Source organism: Megascapheus bottae, chromosome X, assembly GCF_031878675.1.
Source record: "Megascapheus bottae isolate mThoBot1 chromosome X, mThoBot2.hap1, whole genome shotgun sequence".
In the NCBI taxonomy this organism is placed as follows: domain Eukaryota; kingdom Metazoa; phylum Chordata; class Mammalia; order Rodentia; family Geomyidae; genus Megascapheus; species Megascapheus bottae.
Window position 1 is genome coordinate 104,617,802 of NC_143547.1, and position 11,738 is coordinate 104,629,539.

Sequence of the window (11,738 nt, forward strand, 5' to 3'; positions counted from 1 at the left end):
GGGTGCTGACACAGGAACTGTGTCATCCATGCAGTGTAGCCCTCAGCTCCACCCATCTTCCTAGCCCTGAACTTCCACACTGGAGCTCCCCGTCTTCCCTGCTCTATTCTTGTGGCAGGTCAGAAAGCCATTGGCTTGTTTGTCCTCCCCTTTTTACTGTGTGCAAGCCGCAGGCGCCTCATCTTCCCTCACCTCCCTTTGCCTGTCCAGCCAATGGGTGTGGGCGGCGGGCTCTCTCCTGGTAAAAGGATTATATCATCTGTAATGTATATCCAGACACACACTCAGAGGACAAGACAAGGAGAGGGAGCCTGTGCAGCTGGCCAGAGGGGGTTTGTAACCAGGTTATTGAACCTGAACTTGAGCCTCCCAGAATGGGGGTGTTAATGGCTCTTGAGGTCCTAGCCCCCAGAAATCAATTACTGCACAGGCTGGCTCTGTCTTCCCTGCCCTCCCCCACCGCTTCTCCTCCTGCCTCCCTCCTGTCCTTGCTGATATTCTCAGAGGAGGGGGCAACTGCCTGGCTGGCCCGGCCTTCAACCTCCTGAGCTGCAGACTTGCCACAGGGCCATTTTGTTTAAAATGTCTGACTGTAGCCAGACTGAGAGCCCTCAAGAGCAGGTAGGATGCTTCTGAAAATGGAGGTGGCTTGTCTTATAGTGTGTTCCTGAAGGTGTGGCAACTGGTAGCTATAGAAGATGCTAGCCGAGGTGCTGTGGTTTGGGGAGGGGTGCCAAGAGAGGGCTTGGGGGTCTGCACATAGGGGGGGAAGCCACCACCCGATGGTGGAGAATGGTGGCTGGAGACAGCTGTGATCCTGGTACATTACCCAGAAATAAAGCCTCACACGTGCATACCCACATGTAGCCCAATGGATGGAGCAGATTCCACATGCGAAAAAGGGAAGCTTGGCTCAGCGTTTCAAACATCATACTGTCAGGAATTGACCGGGTCAGTGATGAGCCAGGAGAAGAGCAAATCTGTCCATGGAGTGGTACTTGGCAGATTCCCCCATACCCTTCTGAATATAGCAGACACAAGTCTTCCTCGGTGATCAGCTTGGGGACCCTATGCTGGACCCACGATTTTTCCAGGTACCATCTTTCCTGTGCCTCTTCCCTGAAGTCTTATTCCCTAGAGAGTGACCCAGAATCCGAAGCTGGTGATGTGTCCCTTGACAGGTGTGGACACCTGCAGTCAAAGGGCCACCAGAGAGTGTCCGAGCTGGGCTAGACAGTGACGCCAGCAAGTTGAAGACCTTTGTACCCCAAGCAAGGCGTACTGGCCCTCCACCTTGCTCAGAGCTGGAAGTTGTTAGGGCTACTTTCAGGGTCTTCTTGTTTCTTTTGCTAGTCGTGGGGCTTCAAGTCAGGGCCTGAGCACTGTCCTTGGGCTTTCTCAAGGCTAGAGCTCTACCACTTGAGTCACAGTACCACTTCAAGCTTTTTTCTGTATATGTGGTACCAAGTAATTGAGCCCGGTGTTTGTGTATGCTACACAAGCACTCTACCACTAAGCCACGATCCCAGCTCTCACATGTCACTTTCTAAGAAAAGTTTCTATAACTGAGGATATCTAGCAGAATGGGCTGCCAAAGAAACTAGGAGGTGATTCTTATACCTATAATGCTACCTACTGAGATCTGAAGATCAGAGTTCACAGCCAGCCTGTGCAAGGAAATCTGTGAAATTCTCATCTCTAATTGACCACCAAAAAGCTCTTAGTGGAGGTGTGGTTCAAGTTGTAGACTACTAACCTTGAGCAAAACATCTAGGGAATAAGGTGAGAGATAGTGACTCACACCTGTAATCCTAGCTACTCAGGAGGCTGAGATCTAAGGATTGCAGTTCAAAGCCAAACCAGGCAGGAAATTCGGTGAGACTCTCATCTGTGATTAACTACCAGAAAAATCAGACTTAGTGCTAGGGCTCCAAGTGGCTGAGTGCTAGCCTTGAGCAAAAGAGGTGAGAGACAGTGCTCATGTCTTGAGCTCATGCCAATATCATCTACAAGAAAAAGGTTAGTGGACAGTGCCCAGGCCCTAAGCTCAAGCTCAAGGACAAGCACAAAAGAATAAAAAGGGAAAAAAAGAATATAGCTGTGGCAGCAGGAAGTCCATGTAAACTGTATGATGTGTTTGCCCACGTGGTGTCATTTTGGTAGATATGAACTCAAGGCCTGAACATTTTGGGCTGTGTGATGCAGAGCAGAAGACATCCAGTGGCTTCTGACCATCTGGTTGAAAGTCTTGGGCTCTGAAGAAGAAAATGGATTGTAAGATCATGACCCTCCACCTAGGAAGGCCTCAGCGAATGAGGCTGACAAGGTGGAGGGGACACTCAGGACCGCAGGTAGGTGGGTGTGCCAGGTAGTATAGGACAGCTCTTGTGGGGTAGCTGGCTGGTTCCAGGCAGCAGGACCCTGCCCTGATTTACACATCCTTTTCACTACAGATCAGAGATGGGGCAGGGCCTTGGGTGGCAGAGACAAATGTGCCACATTACTGTCTTTTCCAGGAGTAATGACTCAGGGGAATTCAGCAGTGCTGCGGAAGCTGGCCAGGCAGCCATAGGGCTGCTGGCATGGTTGCTCTGCCTGGCTGTACACTGTCTTGCTCTTCCTAGACATAGAAGCCAGTCCTTCAAACCCATAACCAAAGACTGCTTCTCCGAATCACCCCAGTTCAGGCCTGACTCTCAACTCAGTTCGCCTGGTGTGGTACTTATGGAATGACCAGCTCTACCTCTGCGTCTGAACAGAGGCCTGGGGGCAATGGATGGCCAGTTCCCACGCGCTAGTGAGGCTCTGCCTTTGTGAGCTCAACTAAAGCCATATAACTACCCCTACAACTGGAACCTCTGCCTCACTTTCCCTAGCTGCTATATGGGTACAATCTTCTCTGAGTTCCAGAACTGGCCTAAGTATAAAATGAGGCCTTTGAAGGAATTGGTTGTGATTTCTGGTGGAGAAGAAAGCTAGTGGGACCGGGTACCAATATCTGGCTCCCCCCCTCCAGTCCCCTCCCCTCCAGTCCGGGCCCCACCCCTTCCAGGCACGGAGGCTCACAAGTTACTCCTATCAGAGAAAATCTGCCATATGAGAAGGGGAAAATTTGGGGTGGGGTAGGGCGCTTCAGCGCTATCAGTCGGACCTTGTACTCGATCCACTGTCGGAACAGGAGGTGGCCCTGGAGGACAGTGTGTGTCCCGTCCTCATGGGCCACTTCACTGCTACTAGAAGCAAGAATGACTGTGTCGACACTGCAGTGCAGCCTCGCATCTCCCATGCCCCAGCCCGACTCAAATGGCCCAGCTCATGCAGTGTGGGACTGGGGGTCGCAAGGCGCTTCGGGCAGGGGCTGGCAGGTAGGGGGGGAAGACGGGTGGGGGCGTGAGAGGCGGAGGGAGACGTGGCGCAGGCCCCTCCCTGCTCCCGCCTGGTGTGCCACAGGCGACGTTGTCCCTCCTGGGTAGGGGGCGGAGAAGACCGCGACGGGAGGGGAGGAGGCGGCGGCAGAGGCAGTGGAGGCGGCTGCAGCTTCTGAGGCGGAGGCGGAGGCGGAGGCGGAGGCGGAGGCGGAGGCGGGATTTGGAGTTTCCCTCCGTAGCAGCAGCGGCAGCGGCGGCGGCCCCGAAGCTCCAGGCGAGGCCGCCGCCTGGGGCTTTGCTCGCGTTTGGCCGTGACCGTGGCTCTTCCCGGTGCTCGAGCTACGGAAACTTCCCTGTTGCCACGCACGGAGCCGGGGCCAGAAGCTGAGCCTCCCAGCCGAGGTGAGCAGAGCACGCGGCTCCCCAGGGCTCCCTCCCCACCCCCACCCTGCCTGGCTGCCCCGCACCCGTGCGTTCCTCCAGCCAAGTCCTGCCAAGGCACACAGCCCACCCCGGGCCCGAGGGGAGCACCCTTTCAAGACCCCTTCGCTCCACAACCAGCCCCGAGCCCTCCCCCGTGCGCTTTCCAGGTCCCCTGCCACTTGCACCAGCAGCTCCATTGCGCGCGCACAAACCACGCAGCACAGACCCAGGCCCAGGACACTGCACACAGGAGCAGCCCCTGACCCATCACTCACCCCAGCCCCAACTTAAGCCAACACCCATCCTACACCCTGCCACGCCCAAGTGCACATCCAGGCGCGCACACGTTGCCAACACATCTCTTCCATGCTATGGGCGCCCGTATGATCCCCCACGCTATGCCCCCACCGACTGAAACTTCCCATATGTCCATTGCACACACCCCACCTACGTTCCCAGCCGAAAGCCTCTGTAGTGTACCCACTACAACGCACACACTCACACCCCGGCCGCCGACACTCCCAATGCCTTGGCACACACCTCCAGCATCCCCACCAACACTATCACACACGCCAAGACGCACGAACACCTGCTTGATTGATTGCTGCCCAACACACTGCCCCGCGCCCATAGCAAATAGGCCTAAACACCCCCCCCACCACATCGCTGTATCCCTCCCACTTCTCCCTGCCAACACCTGGCACACGGGCTGTAAAGGCTGCAGCATTTTGGTAGCATCTCTGCCAGGCACCAGCTCGCCAGCCTGGGTTCCGCAGGTGCGTCCCTAAACACACTTCTACACTCCCTAGAGGCTGATTTGACCTCTTCTCAAGAAGGCACTTGAGGCCCAAGGTATGGTACTTAGATGTGGAGGTGAGGGGGATGGAGGTGATGGCAGAGACTGGCATGCACTTAAATGGAAAATGTCCAGCTGCGACTAAAGAAGTGCCACCCACCCGAGCCGTACGGGCACAGGTGGGGTTGTAAGAGCTCGAGTGGGCTTGCACTGTCTGTGTCCGTGTGCTTGGGAGGGCTGTGTGTACATGTGCATGTGCGTGTCTAGGAGGCGTCTGTGATTGCCAGAAAGAAAAGCAGAAGCAGCATCCTTGTGGACTCCCCTAGACAACAATTAGTTTCATTCGTTCATTCCTTCTTTGTTAACGAACATTTCTTCCATGAGCTCCCGGGCCCGTACCAGTCCCTCTGCACTGGGGCTGGGGTGAAGCGGGCACACACCCGTTCCAGCCTTGGACGAACTCCCAGTCCCGCAAAGAGCCTGACCAGGAAAAGCAGAAAGCCATTCCCACTGGAAAGTGGATTTGATGGCAAAGACGCTGGATTTGGCAGGAACTCGGTCTGGGAAGTTGAGCTCCTATGTATGTGACAGGGCCTCCATAGCCGAGGTTGTGTCCCTAGACCTGGTGGCAAGTGTGGATTACAAGGGGGAAGGTGGGGCGCTCCCCGGATCCTACAGCGGACTTAGTGCGTGGGCCTGAGGGGGGCGGCTGGTGATGGCACGGACGCGTGCAGTCCCGGGGCGCCTGGCGGGGAAGACGGTAGGCTAGGCTCCCACCCTGCGGCGAGTCTGGAGCTTGCTGCTTTGGCTCCGCCTGCTGTGTGTGGGGGGGGGGATGAGGGGCGGTCGGCGAGGTCCCCGGCGCGGCGCTGCTTCCCCCCTCCCCCCCTCCCCCGCCCACCTCGAACTGTCGCGGGGCGGGGCCAGAGCCTGGAGCTGGAGCTGCAGGGGGCCCTGGGGGCGGGGGCTTGGCTGCACTGAGCCCTGCAGTGCGGAGGTGGCAACAGGTTCCCATTTGTCCTGTTGCTGGCGCTGCTGGCGGTGCAGGGACAGTGAGCACTGACTTCGGAGATGAAGCACCTCGCATCCCCTCACCGCCCCACACTTGTTTCCGGTATAAAGCAAGGTACTAGGGTACCCCTCACTTGTTGCCAGACTTGCAGCTTAGGCTTCCTTTCCCCCACCATTGCAGAAGTGACCTGCTTTGGCATCCCCACCCACAGCCTAGCTCTCTTCTCCCGAGAACACAACTGAACACTCCAGTTTCCTTCGGGTTGGTGACCCTCTTTTCAAGCACACTGAGGGACCATGGCTCCATGACAGAATGGCTGCAATTAGCGCCTTACAGCTCCTCAATTCCAGCCCTGTGCCCCATCATACCACACACACACGCACACACACACCATCTAGCCAAGCTCTCGCTCCGCAAGCTGGCACACTGCAAAATCTGCCTTTTATTCCTGTCTACACCAAGCTCCCACCCACAGCTATAGGAGAGTCTACACGCAGCTCCCAGACTGGGTGCTCGTATTCACAAGGCAGCGAATGCCCTTTCTAACACCGTGTGCCTTGGGTATGAGATTGAAAGGCTACAAGAAGGCGCACACTGAGGAAGACAAGCAGGCTAAGCACCCAGAGTTCTCTTGACGGAGAGTAGGGGCTTTCTCAGGACTCTGGAAACAGGGTTCCAGGCTTGAAGAATGGGCAAACCCTACACAGGGAACAGGAAGAAAGCCTGTGTGCGAACCCATGCCTACAGAAAAAGAAAGGGAAACACACAGTCCATTTACCCAGCGCTCCTGCACATTAGCATTTGGACCTGTCCTACAAGGAGGGACATGGTGAGGTGTGACCATAGATGGCCCTATCCTACTCGAAAAATCTGGGACTGAGTGCCCACTGCAGTGCGGAGGGCAAAGTCACTTGAAGTCCTTTAGAGGTGCCAACTTCTTTCCATAGCTTCACTTCAATGTGTCACCTCCACCCTACAGTTCATGGAGAAGGCTTTTGTATCTTTCTAGCATACCAGTGGCCTAAAGTTGCATTTCTGGATGGTTTTACATTTTTCACTCCTGAGGAAAAGGTTTAGTATGGTGCATCTCATGTACCTGTCAGTTTTCTTTGCTTTAGCTAGTTAGAACAGATTTCTCGAAGTAACCAAAGTATGGGTTTTTTTCTGTATAGTGACTGATGCTCATTGCCAGCTTAATTTCTGAAAGGACCTTACTCATAGTTCGTCCTCCAGCAAAAGGAACTTTGGGCATTCTCATTTGAGGACATTTTAGTGAGGTAGCAAGTAGGTAGTGTTATCTTCTTCTTCTTGTCACCTTGTTTTCTGAATTGTGTTTCCTTCCTTGCCTAAGAATGAACTTTCCCCACATAGTTTTTACCCCATCACATTCCTTCCTTCATGCAGTATGCAGTCTTCTTTGAGTTCTTTGCCCATTTATCTACTGAGGTCTTAACCTTTTGATTATTTTGTATGAGCTTTATCTTATCGGTTGTTTTCCTTCAACACTGTTATTTGCTTTTCTTGAGCTTAAAGCAGGGAAGAGACACATACCAGATCTTTTTTTTTTTTAACAAACCTCCCTCTATCTCTCCTTTCATTGTCTCAGTACTTATCACCCTTAATGTCTTGTTCAGTGCCTTTGCTTATTGTTGGTCTGTTCTGCCACAGTGGGAGCAACACACAAGTGGGAATCGTGTGGTCCCACTTGTACATCACTGGTGGTGGCAGGAAGGATGGAGGCCATCTGTGTTTGTTTAATGAATGGTATGGTTTGTGCTGTGGTGCAGAGCAGGCCAGGTAAAGGGCAGATTGCTTGCTGCACACAGGTCTGGAAATAGGGAGAGCACTTGGAAAACTGATGAATATGGGCTTGTGACCTGTACACTAGACAGAGGATTATGCAGGGATGAAGAGAAGTCAGTTGAAACTGCTTTCCTCCAGATAGAACCATCCAGAGGGTCAAAGGAAGGGGGCAAGGGGCAAAGCCAGACTGAGTCCTGGAATTCATAATGTAAGAAGAGGGGAGGAATCCAGTTTAGGATAAGCAGAATTCTTGGCGCCAGCTGGAGGTAGGGTGTGCAGGAAAAGCCCTATGCTGGCCTGTCCCTGCAGCTGGCATTTGGCAGAGTTCTGGTACCAGAGACAGTACAGGTTTCTAGTTCTGTTTCCCTCCTTTGAAATGTGTGTGATATCAGTGGCAAGTACTGTGGTGGCTCTGTTTGGCCCGTTGTACAGATGGGGCCACTGAGGTTCCGGCTGGGGATAGTCCAGGTTTACGGAGGGAGTTGACCAAGGCAGTTTCTGGGGCAGGGGCACTGGGCTTTTGTCTTCACCCCTCCCCCTGCCTTCAAGAGCAGGCTGGCGCCGGCCAGGGAAACAGCAACTGCTTCCCTGCTGGGCCCCCGACCTGCCCTTGGCCTCTGCCCCGACCTCGTCCTGCCTGGGTGGAAACCCCAGCTCAGCCTGCCACTTGCAGATCCCACTCGACTTCAATCGCTCGCACCCCGTTGGCTCGCCGGCCCCCCAGAGCCCGCCCTACTTGCCCCGCCCAGGTCCGCCCCTCGGAGTTGCTACTCCACGTCCTAAAACCGAGGCTTCCAAGGTGGAAGCTCGCTGCCTGGAAGCAGCCAGCAAGCGAACGGCTTAGCTTCCATGTGCGATCCTGCTCTGCCGCCCCGCCTTCTCCCTGGGCGCCTGGGCTCGGGGACTCGCTGCCCCCAGCCGGTGCTCCGCTCCCTGCCGTAGCAGAAGTCTTGGCCAGGACGTCCACACGCGATCGCCTGCCGCCGGATCGCGATCCAGGTCTCTCCTTTTGTTCTCTCCTGGGGCGCGGGGCTGGGGGGGGGGGGGGAGCGGGTCCCATCACCTCGGCCACCCTTGTATCCCTCACGTCCTCCTGGAGGTGGGGGAGATTTCAGCTTTGAATTACATTTTCTCATAATCATATACCCCAAACTCAAACTTGGGGAGTGAATGTTGAGCAGCTGAGTGTGAGACCCTAGAAAGAGGGTGTGAAGGAAAGTGCTTTTGGCCTCAGAAGTGTCCCAGGAAGCGCCTTGAAGGGGCCGTTAGACACCCAGATATTTTCTGGGTCCCCCCTCATGTTTTCTTAACAGGAGGTAGGAGTAGTGCCTGGCGCCCAAGTGGCTGCGTGTCGTGCGTTTTTCTTGGGGCGTCCCCATTGCCCGTCCTGTGGCTGGGGCTGGAGGAGAAGATCGAGCCCCGGGGAGTGTCCAGCCTTCAGTACGTGAGGCTGGGCTTCACCTCGCCACCGCCCCGAAAGTGGCCAGCCACGAAGCCCCCAGCTGACGCTGTGCCTTCCCTCTCCTCGCAGCCCCCGCTGCCCGACGTGCAGAAAGCCGCGCGCCCATGGAGAGCCTGGGCCGCTCGTGCCTGTGGCTGCGCCAGGAGCTGTCGCCTCCGCGGCCCAGGCTGCTGCTCCTGGACTGCCGCAGCCGGGAGCTGTACGAGTCGGCGCGCATCGGTGGGGCGCTTAGTGTGGCCCTGCCGGCGCTGCTGCTGCGCCGCCTTCGCAAAGGAAGTCTATCGGTGCGCGCGCTCCTGCCCGGGCCACCGCTGCAGCCGCCCCCACCTGCCCCGGTGCTCCTGTACGACCAGGGCGGAGGCCGGCGCCGGCGCGGGGAAGCCGAGGCCGAGGCTGACGAGTGGGAGGCCGAGTCGGTGCTGGGCACCCTGCTCCAGAAGCTGCGAGAGGAAGGCTACCTGGCCTACTACCTACTGGGTACGTGCAGGCAAGCTGGGCAGGGGACCCAGGCCTCGGGACGTCCCTCAGTTTCAGAAGGAAGACCCTGATGTGGGAAGGGAGGGGTGGGCGCTATTGCTGCATTCTATTGGGCAAGCTGCCGTATATTCTGTTCAGGCACTGTGAGGCAAGCCCTGTACCGTTTCAGGCCTGTTTCGGAGTCTGGTCATGGGGAGGGGGGCTGCGTTTGGCCTGACCTGACCTGGTTGTCAGCATGCTCAACAACAAAGTAGCAAGTGCTCCATCACAGTCTCCCCAGATGTTCCCTTCGCCTGGGACCAGACAACGGGAGGGGGAAATCCCAGGTGCCCCGGGCTGGAGAGAGAAAGAATGCTGCCTTACCATCGCAGGCTAGAGATAGCAGAGACCAGCCTCCCCCTAAGGCAGACAGGGCCAGGTTGGAGGAGTAAGGGGAGAGAGACTGATGGTGGCCTTGTTGGCTTTTCACCCCTCCCAGAAGGCCAGCTCTCCCAGTCTCCTGATTTGTTATTCAACAAGAAAGCTTTTAGGGATGGATAAATATAAATACACAATTACAAAAATTAAAGCCACCGCCCCCACATCGAAGGTAAATAGAATCTGTAGATGAAGGACAATGAAGACTTCTCTGCAGTTTGGAACTAGTCAGACGGAATGCTGTGGGCTCACCCAAGGCCCAGCTCTTGGAAGCCAGCCCCTTCACCCATGACAGAGCTTCTAGCCTCCCAGATCCGGAGATCCTCAGGCACACAGCTCACATGGGAACCTTCCACCTAGGTGGAGCCCTTCTATTCGCCTCTATTTGGTACTGGGGCTCCAAGATCTTCCTGACCAGTCATACCTTGGGCCAGCAGCTGTAGTGGAGGACACTTAGGCATAGGACCAAACAACCAGTGGGACTGAGTGAGAGGGTGTCTAAGCATCCAAAACAGAGCACACACTGCTGTTCAGACTGGAGGAAGCTGCTGGCTTATGTAGGCCTCTCGGGAACATGTGCACCCCACCCTGCACCCCAGGTTGTAGTGTTAGCTCCCTATCCCCAGCCAGGATGCCTTGGCTGCCTAGGAGTCTAGGTTAATAAGGACTCTCCTCACCCCTCGCTCCCTTCGTAGGTGGTTTCAGCAGATTTCAGGCCGAGTGTCCTCACCTGTGTGAGACTAGCCTCAATGGCTGTGCTGGCTCAAGTCTGGCCCCGGTACCCAGCCCAGTGCCTGTGATAGGACTGGGTGGTCTGTGTCTGGGCTCCGACTGTTCTGATGCAGAATCTGAAGCTGACCGTGACTCCATGAGCTGTGGCCTGGATTCAGAGGGCACCACACCTCCTCCAACTGGGCTACTGCCATCCTTTCCGGTCCAGATCCTGCCCAACCTCTACCTGGGCAGTGCCCGGGATTCAGCCAACTTGGAGAGTCTTGCCAAGCTAGGCATCCGCTACATCCTCAATGTCACCCCCAATCTCCCGAACCTCTTTGAGAAGAACGGTGACTTTCACTACAAGCAGATCCCCATCTCTGACCACTGGAGCCAGAACTTGTCTCAGTTCTTTCCAGAGGCCATCGCATTCATTGGTAAGTCCCTGCTACCCTCTCCTTTCTCCATCTCCCCCAACCAAAACCCTTAGCCAGGGGCCCCTGGCTCAAAGGGTAGGGGGTACTGCAAGGGCTCCTCACCCATGCTGGCCCTTGGGTTTCCTCAACCCTGCCCTTCCTCACCTAGATGAGGCCTTGTCGCAGAACTGTGGGGTGCTCGTCCACTGCCTGGCAGGGGTCAGCCGCTCTGTCACCGTCACCGTGGCCTACCTCATGCAGAAGCTCCACCTGTCACTCAACGATGCCTATGACCTGGTCAAGAGGAAGAAGTCTAACATCTCCCCCAACTTCAACTTCATGGGGCAGCTGCTAGACTTTGAGCGCAGTCTGCAGCTGGAGGAGAGGCGAGCTCGGGGGCAGGGGAGTGGGGGACAGGAATCCACTGCCTCAGACCCACCCTCCTTTTTCACCACCCCCACCAGCGATGGGGTCTTTGAGCTGGACCCTACATAAGTCTTTGTAAGGCTAGCGGCTGGCCCCTACTCACAACCCCACCCATGTGGTTGGAGAGGGGAGGGGACTCAGCCATAAGTAGGGGGGAGGGGGAGGGAAAGCTCAATACCTCACGGGGAGGGGGGGGGAGAGCAAGGCAGGAACAGCAGCAGAGACCTGCCCTGCCCACTCGAGACAGCTGTGGGAATCCTATTAAACGTGCCTATGGGCCAGCTCAGAGCCTCGGGCCTGACCTGCGCTGCTCTGACCGGACCATGTTTCAGAACTTGCCTCTTCTGCGACTGTTACTTTATCCTTTGGGGGGTGCGGGTGGGGGGATCCCCCTTTGAAACGATCATTCTAGGTGGCTGCCTGT

The 11,738-nt window shown here is 56.1% G+C and overlaps 1 protein-coding gene across 1 annotated transcript; it reads left to right on the forward strand.

Annotated features, from left to right (window-relative positions):
• The first annotated feature begins 3,695 nt into the window (after positions 1–3,695).
• Positions 3,696–11,438, forward strand: Dusp9 (dual specificity phosphatase 9). Its single transcript, XM_090325831.1, has 4 exons — positions 3,696–3,770; positions 8,934–9,341; positions 10,454–10,909; positions 11,058–11,438. The coding sequence occupies exons 2-4, from the start codon at positions 8,969–8,971 to the stop codon at positions 11,381–11,383; spliced, it is 1,155 nt and encodes a 384-aa protein (XP_090181957.1). The 5' UTR covers positions 3,696–3,770; positions 8,934–8,968; the 3' UTR covers positions 11,384–11,438.
• The last annotated feature ends 300 nt before the right edge of the window (positions 11,439–11,738 follow it).